The sequence below is a fragment of the Osmia bicornis genome, chromosome 13 (assembly GCF_907164935.1).
Source record: "Osmia bicornis bicornis chromosome 13, iOsmBic2.1, whole genome shotgun sequence".
Classification (NCBI taxonomy): Eukaryota; Metazoa; Arthropoda; class Insecta; order Hymenoptera; family Megachilidae; genus Osmia; species Osmia bicornis.
In genome coordinates, this window is record NC_060228.1 from 9,484,400 (window position 1) to 9,499,342 (window position 14,943).

General features: G+C 34.4%; 3 protein-coding genes across 13 annotated transcripts in view; 1 reads left to right on the top strand and 2 right to left on the bottom strand.

Moving 5' to 3' along the window:
• The window catches only part of LOC114880282 (mediator of DNA damage checkpoint protein 1), a 32,537-nt gene extending 29,337 nt beyond the window's left edge, over positions 1 to 3,200 (bottom strand). For 3 of the 10 annotated variants that reach the window (XM_029196127.2, XM_029196126.2, XM_029196125.2), the window contains exon 1: positions 2,856 to 3,191. In XM_029196127.2, coding sequence (XP_029051960.2) covers positions 2,856 to 2,984 — 129 coding nt within the window. In that variant the 5' untranslated portion in view covers positions 2,985 to 3,191. Of the gene's footprint in view, positions 1 to 2,855 lie in introns of all 10 variants that reach the window. The other 7 variants (XM_029196130.2, XM_029196131.2, XM_029196141.2 and 4 more) reach the window with 5 other exon arrangements.
• Positions 3,201 to 4,289: 1,089 nt separating this feature from the next.
• On the top strand, positions 4,290 to 10,047 carry LOC114880288 (nuclear RNA export factor 1-like). The gene is made up of 10 exons (XM_029196151.2): positions 4,290 to 4,637; positions 4,767 to 5,074; positions 5,146 to 5,232; positions 5,312 to 5,558; positions 5,627 to 5,820; positions 5,892 to 6,004; positions 6,309 to 6,345; positions 6,426 to 6,658; positions 6,749 to 6,917; positions 7,002 to 10,047. Exons 1-10 carry the CDS (start codon positions 4,559 to 4,561, stop codon positions 7,440 to 7,442), a joined length of 1,908 nt encoding a protein of 635 aa, XP_029051984.1. The 5' UTR covers positions 4,290 to 4,558; the 3' UTR covers positions 7,443 to 10,047.
• A 36-nt stretch (positions 10,048 to 10,083) lies between these two features.
• LOC114880296 (integrin alpha-9-like) lies at positions 10,084 to 14,881 on the bottom strand. 2 transcript variants are annotated; one of them, XM_046288354.1, is made up of 20 exons: positions 14,612 to 14,881; positions 14,276 to 14,522; positions 14,068 to 14,203; positions 13,912 to 13,979; positions 13,695 to 13,842; positions 13,538 to 13,623; positions 13,283 to 13,471; positions 13,099 to 13,201; positions 12,846 to 13,038; positions 12,535 to 12,716; positions 12,319 to 12,437; positions 12,031 to 12,242; positions 11,744 to 11,957; positions 11,509 to 11,675; positions 11,250 to 11,433; positions 10,805 to 11,180; positions 10,639 to 10,735; positions 10,420 to 10,549; positions 10,271 to 10,327; positions 10,084 to 10,204 (listed from the first exon to the last, which is right to left on the bottom strand). In XM_046288354.1, the coding sequence occupies exons 1-20, from the start codon at positions 14,776 to 14,778 to the stop codon at positions 10,160 to 10,162; spliced, it is 3,120 nt and encodes a 1,039-aa protein (XP_046144310.1). In that variant the 5' UTR covers positions 14,779 to 14,881; the 3' UTR covers positions 10,084 to 10,159. The 2 variants fall into 2 exon arrangements, with proteins under 2 accessions (XP_046144310.1, XP_046144309.1); XM_046288353.1 differs by having other exon boundaries at positions 12,031 to 12,245.
• Between the last annotated feature and the right edge of the window lie 62 nt (positions 14,882 to 14,943).

Consider the following 14,943-nt stretch of genomic DNA (forward strand, 5'->3'; position numbering starts at 1 on the left):
AGCCATCGACTCCAAGATACACGTAAAATTAAGATGAAAATTTTATTTTCATGTCAATTATTTTAATTACACCGAAAGAAGTTCTGTCTGCAAGAGAGGCATAACTAACAATAAGGCAGAAAATTGTTTCGTGGAAAAAAAGAAACGTCTACCCAAGCATTCGCGAGTAGCGCAGTCTCTCATTGTTGTTTACATCATAAGCGAGTAACCGTCCCAATTTTCTTAGTACAGGAAGCCACGGTTTTCCATCATCGGTTACGACCGGAGAGATGGAATTTCAGCCAGCTACTTCAACTTGAATATAATGAAATTATAGAGCATTATGATATCCAACAAAGAGCAGACGTCGACGTCTCACGATTTAATTCCCTTCCACGGAATCCACCCACACACCTCGTTAAAAATGAACCAAGCCCAGAGGCAGGCGCAAGTGGGTTAATTAAAATCTTGAAACCAAGTGTCGCGACGTCTACGCCTATTTTACAGATTTATCGTCGATCGACAGAAATTAGTATAATCGCTCGAGCAACAGCTATTTGAAACTTATGAAAATCTTGCGTCGCTTTGCGTCCCAACTACTCGAATACAGGACGCATCTCTTACACAGGTTACGCGTTTGGGACGTTTTAACGCGCTTAATTTCCTCTCTAATGAGTTGACCAATTCGAGAAAACGTGTCTTCGTTGAACGTGTCCGCAGACATACAGGCACGCACGCACGCACTCACGCACTCACGCACGCACGCCTCTATCCAACGCTTGCCGATGGTAAGTTACGCTCGACTTCCGCTTCCGTTTGCTGCAGCCATGTTCAGCCGCGCGTACGGCACCTGCTCGAATTGCATGAATTACCGGTAGCATCGAGTGCATGCCAGGAAAAAAAAGACCCATATGCCATGGACGTACAACATATTGTGCGCTTCTATTTCTGTTCGTTTTGTTAGTTTAAACTAAAATGATGATTTATTGGTTATTAGATAGAGAAAAAATAAAAAGGTGTCCATCGGATTCTTTTTACATAGGTAAGCCAATAGGGCTTTGCCAACTTCTGCACCTACCAGACATAATAGCAAGTGGTTCAAGTGGACTACTGCAGAAGTGGAATTGGTGTCGTCTTTTGTTCTCGCCGAATCAGCACCAACCTCTTTTTCTTGGCATTCTTAGAAATCAATACGTGCTTCCTAAGTTGCTAATACACAACTCTACCAGGTGTGTATATGTGTTTTATACACGTCCCCCACGTAGAAATTGGCGATCTCGTAATGAACACAAATTGGACTTGTCGGTATACATACATACATACATACATACATACTTTTCAATCCCGTCAGACGGTATATTAGGTTGCTGTAAAACTTCTATCTTGTCAAACAAAAGATTTTATTCCTTACTAAAATATTTGTTTATACATTTCTTTAACGCGTTGAGTAACGTCAGCCCCTTAAGGACCCTCAAGAAAATAAATTTTCTTACGTCTCTATACCTCTTGAATCCACCTCTATTAAATTACAAAAGTTTGTAAATCGATGGAATATGCCCTATACATATTGTGGAATATCACCACTTGTGGTAATAAGCAACTAAAAGTAAAAAGGAAAAAAGAAAAAAGAAAAAAGAAAAAAGAAAAAAGAAAAAAGAAAAAAGAAGGAAAATAATTGAGCTATAGCAAACATTGCTTTCTTATTAGGATCGAACATAAAATTTTATCTTTATTACATTTTATTGGAACAAAACTTGTATGTATGTACATACAACAACCTAATAATGTCTTCTTGTGTAACAGTAAAATGAAGCTTTGTGTTCGTGTGTGTCCGTGTGTCATGGCCCTCGTAGTTAGAAATGGTGGCACGCAAACCTCGAACGTGTCTAATTTGTTACGAATGGAGGAACAATTTGTTATGCAGAGGTGCTAAAAGAGGTACATACCTACTGAAGTGTTCAAGGAATAGGGTATACGAATGCAGGACCCGTGAAAAAAATAAAACATTTAAATAATGTATTTTAAGAAACATTGTTTTACTATATATATTGTCACAATGTACAAATACGGTTTTGTTTATGGTTAATCAATCCTCAACGTGTCCAGTACATACACTTTACATCAAGTTCCTCGTGATCGTGGAAGATTGTGTACCGGAAACACGGATCAACATACCTAATGGTCGCAGTTTTCTCGAAATTTGTATTATGCACCGATTCAGGCTTTACGAACGACAGTAATAAATATTATAGTATAGAATTCTATTGAAATGATCTGACCCTTGTTAAAAAGGATCGAAAAAGATATGGTAGATGAATGGGTAGGGGATAAGCGTTTGCCAAATATTTTGCGGGGGATAAATACTAATTTATCGGAAAAAATCGGAACGTCGCTATAGAATTATGCAAATTACTCGGTCGTTTCGGCGTCTCGCGTTTTTATTAAGCGACAGGAGGAAGTTGAAATGAAAATTGCATCGTGACCGGCACCGCAGCATGCTTGCACCGATCGATCGTTGCAACCCTGTACCATAACACATGGACCATGCATCAGTAAGGGTGAACAAACCCTACGTGTTTCAATGCGAGACATCCGCGCCACATAACCTATTGCACTACCGTAATTCTTATTTATTCGCACCATCTTAAAGATAAAAAAGATCAATGGGAATAAACTCGAAATAATATTGAATTGTTCGAAATAATATTGTTTCACGATAATCTATTTCGCATTCGTAAGAGAACTTTTAATCGCAGAAACGTTTCGCGGAATTGAAGACGCGGTTCTGATACGCTGCAACATGGCCGTACGTACTGTATGGACTGTACGTGTGTACATTCGCAAGGAATTAACGAATTTCATTTTCGCTCACTCACCAGATATTGCTTGCAATGTTTTTTATGCTTAACGGTGCAGCGTTTCTTCTTTTTCGATGCTCCACTGGTTAAACCGTTTCCAGCCTTTTCTTTGTGAGGTGTCGACAGGTTTCCCTTGTTGGCGGGCATCGCCGTTAATTCTCCAACTACCGAAATTAGGTCGTTCTACCTGTCGACGGCCGTCCAGACGAATGCTCCTTTCGGTCCAGCGAGAAAAGTGATTGATAAACGCTCGAAACTTCTCTCTTCTTCGTATATAGAATACACACGTGAGCGATAGTACATGTGTAAGTAAGTACGTATATCTACTGGATATGCGCAAGGACACTGGACTACTCTACTCTACTATCAGATATAATTATTCGAGGCCACGCCTCCCGTCTTCCGACTTTCCACCTAACAGCCGCCCCTTTCAAATTTTTACTGTTTTCTTTTTCACCATTTATTCTACCCACACGCTGCTCCGTCAAATTTCCACCCTCTTTTCAACGATAATCACGAATTTTTCATTTCCAGACAAAATTTAATTAAATCAAAGACGAAGAAGAACGCGGGCATGTTTCTCGCGTCGCGGTCGGTCAAAGAAATGTGATCGATCCTGGGCCTTTAATAACGCCAATGTTCCAAACCGGTATATCACTTAACTATATTTTAAATAGAGACGAAAGGATTATTTCTAAAATATCTGTAGTCACTGATTCGAGTAAGGGTAGCCGGCCATGATGGCGCGGTGGTGAAGCGGGAATTCGACTCTATAAATTAGCCGCTTCGTGCTGAAGCGCGTCAGTCTGTCTTTGGACGCCGAACAGGTAGCTGGTTCTACTTCTACCTTCGTCTACAGCGCCATCTATACGCAAACAGCTCAAACTGCTCAACGACTTATCGACTACCACCTACACGACCTACAGACTGGAAAGGGTGAATCATTGGTCCATTAACAGGAATAAAATAATAAATAATTAATTATGCTTAGTTGCTTTCGATATCAAAAGCGAATGGCAATCTAAGGAAAAGCCTCCTAATGAGTTTATTCAAGAAGAAGATGAATACAGCAAATTAATTAATAAACGCAAAAAACAAAATAAAGGTTTATGTATACATACATATGTATATGTTTAACAAGTAAATCCGCACCCCGTGGTTGTCAACGGTGCTCGGTCAGTAATGAAGTTCTTTTGCGCCGCCATCTATGCAAAAGTAGTGGAAACTACTCGGCAACTTACCGACTGTCGAAGGATAAATCGAGAAGTCGATAAGACACCGACTGTCGGTGGGTGGCCGGTAACTCGTCATCTAGCTTCAAAGCATGCAAACCGAACTTTATCTGGGGGTGTCTGGGATCCCTGCAATCAGCTCCCCTCTTCTTGTATCTGTAATCACTGTCGAACGTATATAAAATAGGATCATCTTCTTTAGTGGTTCATAGTGGTTGTGTCGCCATCTTTTTCTCGGTGTAGTATGCGAAGGAGGAAAGTTTTTCTATCTCATGAAACGTAATTTATACGCCTCGCTAAAGTACTAATTATCCATAGATAAAAGACGCGTCGCATAGTTACGATTATTTGTATGCCATTATTGTTTTTGGTATATGAATGACAAACGTAACTTGATTACGTGCGTAAAAAGTTCACTTTCTAACCTGTACAAATTTGCAATGTTCGTTGCGTTTTATTTATGATTGATTATTGTACCACTTGAAGAAAATGTTGAGAAAAACGAATAAGTCCTCGTGGGGTGGCCGAGGCGGAAGATCTGGAAATTCAAATGATAAACACTACTTTGGTATACTTTTTACAGTTAATCGTGTGTTTGTTATGTTCTACTTTTCTAATTTTTTTTTTTTTCTACAATAGAACGTTTTTAATATTTACATTATGCTATAGTTTGTACTCAGATTTTTCATTCTTTTAGGTCACGATGACCGTGTACCAAGAAATGATGGAGGCTCTTATCTTGGAAACAGACCTAGAGTATCGTTTAAGACTCAAGCAAGACCAACAAGAGATATACCTAGAAGTTTGGCATTAGCATGCTTAGATGAAGATGTACAAATGGCAACAAGTTCTAACAATAACAACAGACAAGTTATTATCAGAGGAAGAGATAGAGGTATGCAACGTGGAAGAAATAGTCCTTTGCCACACAGAAGGTTTAGAGGTGGAATTGCTGCTGGAATCAGACGATATCCTGTTGGTGATCCCAACTGGTATAAAATTGCTGTAAGCGCATAAGGTCATACATTTGATTAGCTGTCTTGATTTAACATAGATTAAAAAGGATTTAATTGCAGATACCGTATGGACAGAAATATGAAAAAAGTTATATAATAAATAATCTCCTCAGTTATATTGCACCAGAAACATTTGTTCCAATAATGGTAAGTACGAAACATATTAGACGCATAATATAATTAGAGAAATGTTATAAGTAAAACTTATGTTGAAATTTATTTATAGTATAAAATAACTGGAAGTGAAGCCAGTTTCTATGTAGATGATAGCAAAATAGCAATTGCCCTGCTCGATTCTGATCGTAAGATTACAACTACTAATGGATACAAACTGCAAGTGAAGGTTTTGAAATCATTATTTCCCGACTGTGAAATAGATGATAAACTGAAAGAGAGACTAAAACAAGCAATGGCTAAAAGATACGTACACGAAACAAATGCATTAGATCTATCAAGATTTCATAGAGACCCTGGTTAGTAAAATTATAAATGTCTAATGTTAGTAAAATTATAGATATTTAATATAAAACTTTTGTTATAGATCTCATCACTGATTACTTCTGTGCATTGTTTCAACCCGTGATGTTGAAAGCAGTACTGGATATTGTTTCAGAACATATACCAGATTTGGAAGCACTGAATCTGGATGGAAATCAATTACAGATAATTGAAAAATTAAGTATTTTAAACAAGAAGTTCGCGAAATTAAAGATACTGTACATCGGGGACAACAAGGTAATTACTTGAAAATAAAACATAAAAAAATAGTTGGACAAAGTCATTAACATGCAATTAATATTTTATAGATAAAAGAAATGAGTCAACTAGATATCATCAAAGATTTAAAATTAGAGGAGCTGAAATTAGCAGGAAATCCGGTTTGCAACAAGTATAAGTCTCGACAAAGTGACTACATTAGGTAATGTATTATTTCAATAAATCTTCTGGTTCTTGGTGAAAGGATTTTCAAAGTCGATGAAATTTCCAATGATCATTGTTTAAGCAACTAACATTTGTTGCATTTAGATAAGATATAGGTTTCCATCTGATCAAAATATGGGTAGACATTTTAATATATATCACAAGAATGGTTGAATTTGAAAGTTCTGAATAACTTGTGTATATCATATTTTATTTTTACTCTTTAATAATAAGGCAAATGTTTCTGTTATTACGACTAACCTGGAGCTTCCGGGCTTCTGGCTTTTCTTTCCTGACCATAGCGACGTGCGGAAACGATTCCCTAAACTTCTACGGCTGGTAAGTAACTATTTAGTATGGATAACGGTTGTTTACGAAGGCGCGCGCGTATGTATAACAATTTTAAACATTTCAAAAAGGATGGAATGGATCTTCCAAAGCCAATCTTGTTCGATGTAGCGGACGAGGGAAACAAAATACCACCATCGCAAAGAATGTTCGTTGCAAATGCAAAAGCACAAGAAATTGCTAGTCAATTTTTACAACAATACTTTCTCATATTCGATAGTGAGAATCGTCAGCCACTGTTAGATGCGTATGACGAACACGCATGCTTCAGTATGACTGTATCTTACAGTCATCAAAATAATAAGTAAGTTTACATATGTATATGTATTTAGAATTATTGACAAATCAAACATTTTTGATAACGTTTAATCTTGCAACAAATGGATTATTACAGATTTAATGGATATCTTTCGGAAAACAGAAATTTATATAGAATAAACGAGACAAATAAGAGGCAGAAGTTGTTGAAACAAGGACGATTACCCGTGGTTTCATTTATTTCCGAAATGCCTCAAACAAGTCACTATTTAAATACATTCACAATGGATATTAGTCTTATCACGGTAAATTCTTACCTTTTTCTAAATAATACTTGTAATCAATTATATGCTTATCCTTTGTATAATTATATTGCTATATTATTATAGGATGGGATGATGTTGATCACAGTCACAGGATTATTCAAAGAGCTCGATAAGAAAGAGCAACCAGTTCGTTACTTCAATCGCACATTTATAATAGTACCAGAGGGGACTGGTTACTGTATTCGAAATGAACAATTACATATCAGTCCTCCGACAGATGCACAATTAAAAAATCTCAGCAATCAACGGGAAGTACAAATACCAGGACCGGTGGTACCGCACACCGCTCCTTCTAGCAGCGGTGTGGTTAAACCATTGCCATCACAATTACCCGAAGACGTGAAACAACAAATGACAATGACGCTTAGCCAGCAAACGAACATGAATTTGGAGTGGAGTTTGAAATGCTTGGAGGAAGTACTATGGAATTATGACAATGCGCTCTCCGCGTTTCAAGAGTTCTTCAAACGAGGACAGATACCACCTGAAGCATTTAACAAATAAATGTTACATTGTACCGGGAGATAAAGTAAGATTTAAAACAATTTTAATTTATATCACTTTCTTTTCTTGTTGCATGTATCATTGTAATACATAGTATATTTTTACATCATAATCTGTATAAGAGAACAGGTATTGGGTATGATTTTCTAATGCTCAGCTTTCTTTTTCTCGATTATGAAGTCACTAATTAATACCTTATGCATACATATATATTCTGTTTATTCTTCTCTTTGTTCTTTCATAATTATCTACCCAAAACCGGTACATCCTGTGTAGATCGCACAAAAAGAAGATCGCACAGAGTAATTCCTTTAACAGCAAGCTTCTTTTTGTATCGATTATACATATGAATAACGTAAATTAAATATAATAAAATAGTTATGAATGATTAATTTTTAACCATTCATTTTACAAGCTTTTATTCAGATTATGATGCGTATAACAAATGAGATTGGGATTTAGGGTTAACTTCTAGGTTTAACAAATTTCAAGAGTAAATAATACTAGCGCGATTTGATTAATTTTTACTTCTATTTCTTATGCATATATAAAACTATCGTGCTAGATGCCTTATTCTCGATATAAGATCTCGTATCCTGGAACATACGTATTCGAATTTACTATTATTATTTCTAACTATTCGTTTAAGTACTTTTCTTCGATAGTATCAAAAGTGTGGAAATCAAATGCGTTCGATCGAAACACGAGTAATACATATTTAGACTCCATACGCTACCGGTTAAATTCTCTTTCATATTGTATATGTATACATCATAATGGTGTTTATTTTACGTGATCTAAATAATTTCATACACAATACATTGATTTTGCTGTAAAATTTATGCAACAATGATGTCTTAATAGATAATTCTACATCACTGAACGATTGTGTTCTATATCAGTGTAAATTATACTTTTATTACCTATAGTAAAATAAGCATCATTATGTAGTTCGTACAACTTGGTTTATACTAAACTTTGTAATAATCAAGAAAAGGAAAAGAACATTTGTGTTCTTATAAAGAGAGTTCATACTCGTCTTCTCTTTAATTAGTTAGCTGGTTGATCGTAAAATATTGAAGACATACTACATAATTTTTTAATGTTACATAAATATATAAAAAGTCTATTATAAAGTAAATTGTTTAAGGTTTAAAATTTTCTAAACAGTATCACAATTGGTAAGAGATGATTAATTTTCAACAAAAATAAAAATAAAAAGTAAAAAACAAAAGAAAATGAAAGGGGAAAGAAAGGAAAGTAACAAAATTTTACAAAACATCAACCAGCTTGTTTTATATATTATGATAATTGAATATGTTGACTTTCTACATCGAAGAGTTATCATCATCATTATCATCATCTGTATACGTATATGTACTGTTACTCGTGATCATTTTCATACCGTTTGTAAATCCAAAGATTAGATAGAGTATGTGAACATAAATTATTTATTGGTATTCTCAAGTAACACGCGTACAACAAAAGAATAACCTCAGATGTGATTCACATGTAACGTGAAAAGAAGAAAATCATTTACCACAACACGGAAGCCATTTGGATGTGTTTACTTTTATGGAGACAGTCAACGAGAAAAATACAATGAGATTAATGGAAGACGACAGTCCTCTTGAATAAATTTGGGACCCCAGCAAACGGATATACACACTGTGGAGACAAACTTGTAAAGTTTGATTCTGTCCCTTGTCGTAGCCTGTCGACGTGCGACAATTGTGCTACGACAAACTACACATTTGCAAGGTGCCCCACCAAGGCGCTACACCATTTAAACCTTAGCATCGAAAAGAACAAATTTAAATTGAGCGTACCAGTTGCTTCTGCGAGAATTGATGAGCTCATACGAATTTGTTGCGGTTTTCTCATGTCGCAAAGACAAAAGTTACAACCGCACCACCTCAGTCTTCTGTCTCTCATAGCAAGACACGTTAAACAATAACGATAGATGGAAAGAAATAATTGAAATACATATGTAAAAACAGCTAGGAAATGAAATAATATTTATTATTTTATTCGACGTAATACAATTTGTTTACAACAAATCTATGATTTGGAAGATCATTTTTTCGTTTTGATTGTATAAAACATATAAGTATATTTCAAATGTAAACCAAGAGAATAGTTTATGTTCACATTCTGTACGATTTTGTTATACTACTAAAGACAAAGGTTATCTGATGTTGACGGTACTGTTAAGTTTCCTTTCAAAAACGCTGTTAAATCATGTTTACTTAGGGCAAGTAAATGTCCTAATGCGATCACTATACGATACATTGTACAAAATCACACGAACAGAACATACAAGAAAAATACTTCTTAAAAAAAAAAAAAAAAAAAAAAATTTTTTTTCTTTTAAATTTTTTTTCTATCTTTACTTGCAATGGTGAATCGATTCATCAGACACTGTTGTTCATTCTTCGACTGTATACTGTAAAGTTTTCATTAAATGAAATGTAAATAGCCACGTTAGTTGATGTACATGTTAAGATGCAAGTCTTTTGCATTATACGTTCCGTCAAGTTAAAGTGTTCACATGCGGCTTGTAAATACACATGTAATTAATAAAAATGAACATTTGTATACATAAGTGAAGAATGTTTCATCTAAAGCGTTGAACCTAATGTAAATAGGAATTAGGTAGTTTATTAAATATAGTTCGTTTTTCTACAATAAGTATACTATGTGCGTCTAACACCGTTTTAGTTATCGGATTCAGTCACTGGTGTAGTTTCTTTTTCTGTTATCTATAAACGATACATTAATTAAGCTCTGTTCTAAATAATATGTAATATTATTCAATAAGTACTTACCTCATTATTTTTTAAATCTGTTAGATCTTGTTTTCCTTTGCGTTTAAAGAAACCCAACTATATAGAAAATATCATTAGTAATAAAAAAAAAAAAAAAGCCAAAAAAAAACATTTTACATTAATATTTATACAACTAAAAAAGTAATTACCGTGCTTAAAATTATAATGATAATAAGTAACAATAACAATCCTATTGAAACAGAGACCAGAACAATCCATAACTTTAACTCTTCTACTTTCGGAGCATTGTAAAACATTGTTACAACTTCCAATGCAGAGCTGCAATATAGTTTTGAAAATATTTTTAATATATTTAATTTGTACAAGTAACAAAGAAAAGTATATATTGTATATGTAACTATATTTACCGAGTTCCGTTGACATCTAGCCTTACAGTAGGTTTGATTACTTTTACACTAGCTTGGCTGCTGAATTTTAAAACAACTCTACCGTCTTTAAAGTCATCTTAATATGGTACAAAATTTTTATTAATGAATATTTATTATCAATTCCAGAAACAAATAAGACAATTACCTTTAAGTCCTTCGGTATACAAGAAAAGTTTAATCACTATCTTTCCAATATCCTGCAAAGTTTTCAATGCGTTTAAATCACATACAATGGTCGTACAGTTTACTTCGGTAGATGAACAATTCATATAAACGGTATTAGTTGTCAAACTTTCGTTTAAAGCTTGCAAGGCTTTAGTGTTTTCTACATCATAGAATTCTGTCATCGATTCATTCGCATCTCTCCTGTATAATTCTTGAAATTCATTTTGTTGTATTTTATTAGAGAACAAAGGTATATCAAATTGATCCGAGGATGGTTCTCCTTGCATCTCAATCATTTCGGTGTCGAATAAAATATTTTCCGTTGAACACTCAAAACGTTCTCCTGATACATATAACTGAAAACACAGTTTTTTTTCTGAAGCATATATGTATGTATTTATAAAAATATGTTAGAAATTTCTTACCTGAGGTTTATATATGTAAACTAAAATTTTTGAATCTCGTATAGCTATTGGCACTTTAATAGTAAGTTGTGCATCCTCTATAGGTGATGCACCAAGTTTATACACCTGATAAGTATGTTGAAAACTAATGTTTGGAGCAATATCGTTCGAGGTAGTTAAATAGTAAGCTTCTTCGTTTGCTTTTCTACAAAGGGCAAAATTTTAAAAGACAAATAGATGCCACTGTTTCATAAACAAGATATATGTAAGTAGCACGAACCCATGGAGAGACAAAGACACTTCATTCACTAAATTCAATGTTTTATTTATATTTTTCGTTCCGAAATTTATACTACGAGTATTTATCCTTGCGTGAAAATTTAATTTATAATCGTGTATCGAATCATTGATTAAGTGTCTCATATCTAAATCTAATTTAACATTTTTCTGTAATAGAACAAGATATATAAATATTTATTACATTGATAGTTTGAAAAAAAATTGTGGTAGAGTACCTCTTCTCGTTCCCATATGGGATTGCCTGCCTCACAAATTACCAGTAAATGTTCTTTAAAAGTGTCTTCTTGACAAGAAGTTAAAATACTACGTAATATTACTCCTTTAGGTAAGAGAAATTCGATCGTGGTGAGATACGCAGGCTCTCCATGATTTTTTAAACTGATTTCTAAACTTATGTCGTTCGAACCAATGATCCACGTATTGTTATCGCTGAAAGAATTATGCGCGTATAATCTAATTGCTGAAAGTAGTAAAAGAATTAATATCAATTCCAAATATTTACTGCACATCATAAAATTTTCCATTAGCCGAGATATTAGAGTTACAGACTCTGTCTTCTCCGCAACCAATGTTGAAAGGAAGTAATGTTTGCGCGACTTGTTGCTTGTTGTTTCTTCTTTCCACAGGACACAATTTGCAAAATTCTATCACATTGTTATACAGAAAATCGTGTTTCGCGAAAATACTGATTGGTTCGATAAAGTCTTGTACGTTCTTCTATAAAATATGTTAAATTAAACCGAAGTAAAATTAATGTAACATTTATATGTATGAAGATAAATTATATTACCGAAATATTAATTTGGGCGGACAAACACATATCTATTTTTAAATAAAATGATTTTAATTCTAAGGTTGTTTTCTTGGTCCGCTGGTATCGTTCGTCTATGGTAAGCGTGATCTTAAATTCTGCAAAGAGAAATTCATTGCAATATTAATTTTATCCCATCCCCAAGCGCGCGCGCACACACACACACACACACACACACACACACGTGTAATTTACCTTGTGAACTCGGCACTTTGTAACCAATATATCGCGGACATACATTAATCAAGAATTGTTTAGCATCTCTTTGCAAAATATTAGGCGTCGTTTGAATTTCAAGTTCTGTTTTTACTACTGGTCTACCACGAAGTATTACAGCGTGTCCTGATTTGTATGCTCCGACTGCAATATCTAAATATCTAACGACGATAAAAAACAATAAGTTAATTAACTGAAATGTCATCCTTATACATACATATATGTATACATATGTATGTAGTTGATATACATATGTATATAGTATCGGTATGAACGGAAACTATACCAACCCGTTTTCATCGATATCGACAGGTTTTGACATCGAAAACCCAAATCTCTGTATTTTCTGTGGCCGATTAAATTGAGAAAACTTTGCAACATCGATTCGTTGCGATGCCTGCAAACTTCTGTCTTTCAGATTGGAACCACCATTGTATATATAAATTACTCCATATTCTTCCCAAGGTGCTCCCACAATGATATCTATCGTATAATATACATATATTATAATAAAAACATTTATAACGATTAGGTTGGGATTACCATCAAATCCATCAGCATCCAAATCACCACTGGCTATTGCATACCCAAAATGTCCTCCTTCTATATTCCCTTCTAAGGTTGCAGCCATTTCAAACTGACCTTTCTAATGAAGTATCAATATCTAGTATTAATTTATTATATTTAATAAGTAAATACAAACGTGTTTAAACATACTATTTCTTACCCTGGATGTACCAAAGTATGTATACACTCTGCCGCTATCTTCTCCCCAATATGGTGCTCCAATTAAGAGATCGTCTAAACCATCATTATTTAAATCTCCTACTGCCAGACTAGCTCCAAAAAATTCGCCAATATCGGTACCATACAATTTCGTCACAGTAAATCCATTTACAGGATCAATTATCCCTACCTAGAAAAAGCTATACTAAAAGATATCTTTTTAATTCAAACTAGTTTGATGAGTATGATTAATTACCTGGCCTATATAATGCCAACCTGGAGCACCACTGACATACATTACCTGATCTCTTCTGAAAAAATATCCAGACTCAACGCTGTAACCTGAAACACATTATTAGACTATTGTTTCATAAAAATGTTAAGAAATTTGTTAATATGTATAATGAACGTACCGAACTGAGATAATTCATCGCTCAAAGGCAATTCTATGGTCATCCTCCTGTTCGCATGTAATAGATGTATGGTACCATAGTTCTCGTGCTTTGGCTCTCCCACGATTCGAGTTAATTTTCTTTCTTCGCCGTCTTTGTTGTCCTTTTGCTACGTTGTTATTATATATTTGAAATCATTTGGCTGATATCAAAGCATATATTGTTCTAAAATACATACCTTTGTCGACGAGGCGTAATGAACGGTAAAACCGTGCAATGGATTGTACCAAAACTTTGACTGAAAATCTTATGAATTAAAATAAAATCAGAATCATTCGTTATGATAAATTACTCTAACAATAAATTGCACGTATTAATTTTGCTAATTGTATACCATGAAATTGAATATCTTTATATTCAAGTGACAGTGAATTCGAAGAAAGCATTCCACTGTAACACATTCCTTGCATAGTGTCCATATTAACACCAGCAGGATTAAAAATTGTCACTACGGTTCGCGGCGCGCATACCTAAAATACATACATACAGTATAAAGTAACATTAACTGAAAGCATAGAGGCAATTGTTCACATTCTACTTACTGTTAATATTCTATTCAATTTGTCTATGGACATCGCGCTTCCAAACCATCCATGTTGCTTCTTTATCAACATATTCATACCAAGTTGCGCTATGCGTTCTTCTTCATTTTCAATTGTCTGCGGTTTTATTTCCTGACATTTTTCATTTTCAATTCCACAACGATATACAACGCCTGGCTCGATCATGTAGGATAACATGTGTTTTGATAGTCTAGAATAGTTTCCTCTTGGTGCTCCAATGAACAACCTTCCACAATTGCATTACACAAGATTAAATATTATCTGAGAAAACAGTTTTGTTAAACTTTATCAAACATAGGAGGTGATGTACATTACCAGGATGTACTATTGGACGACTCATGGAACAAGTACACGGCATAGCCAAAGTAACTGTCGCTGTTTTTCATTGTATTTCCGCGAGAATAAATAATAGGAAAATCTACATCTATATTATATCCGTGCACTATTTTAATCAATAAAAGAAAAATCACTTTAACGTTCATCCTGCGATATTTCGCTACCAGTTGGAACTCGACACGCCTCACGAAGAAAAACTATAATATTGTGCATTTTTCCACATCGGCAGGAAGACAGACGATAAGATAATTCCTGAGTGATGTGTCACCATAATATTAGCAGATCCTGACTAATGAATTATTCATTTCATT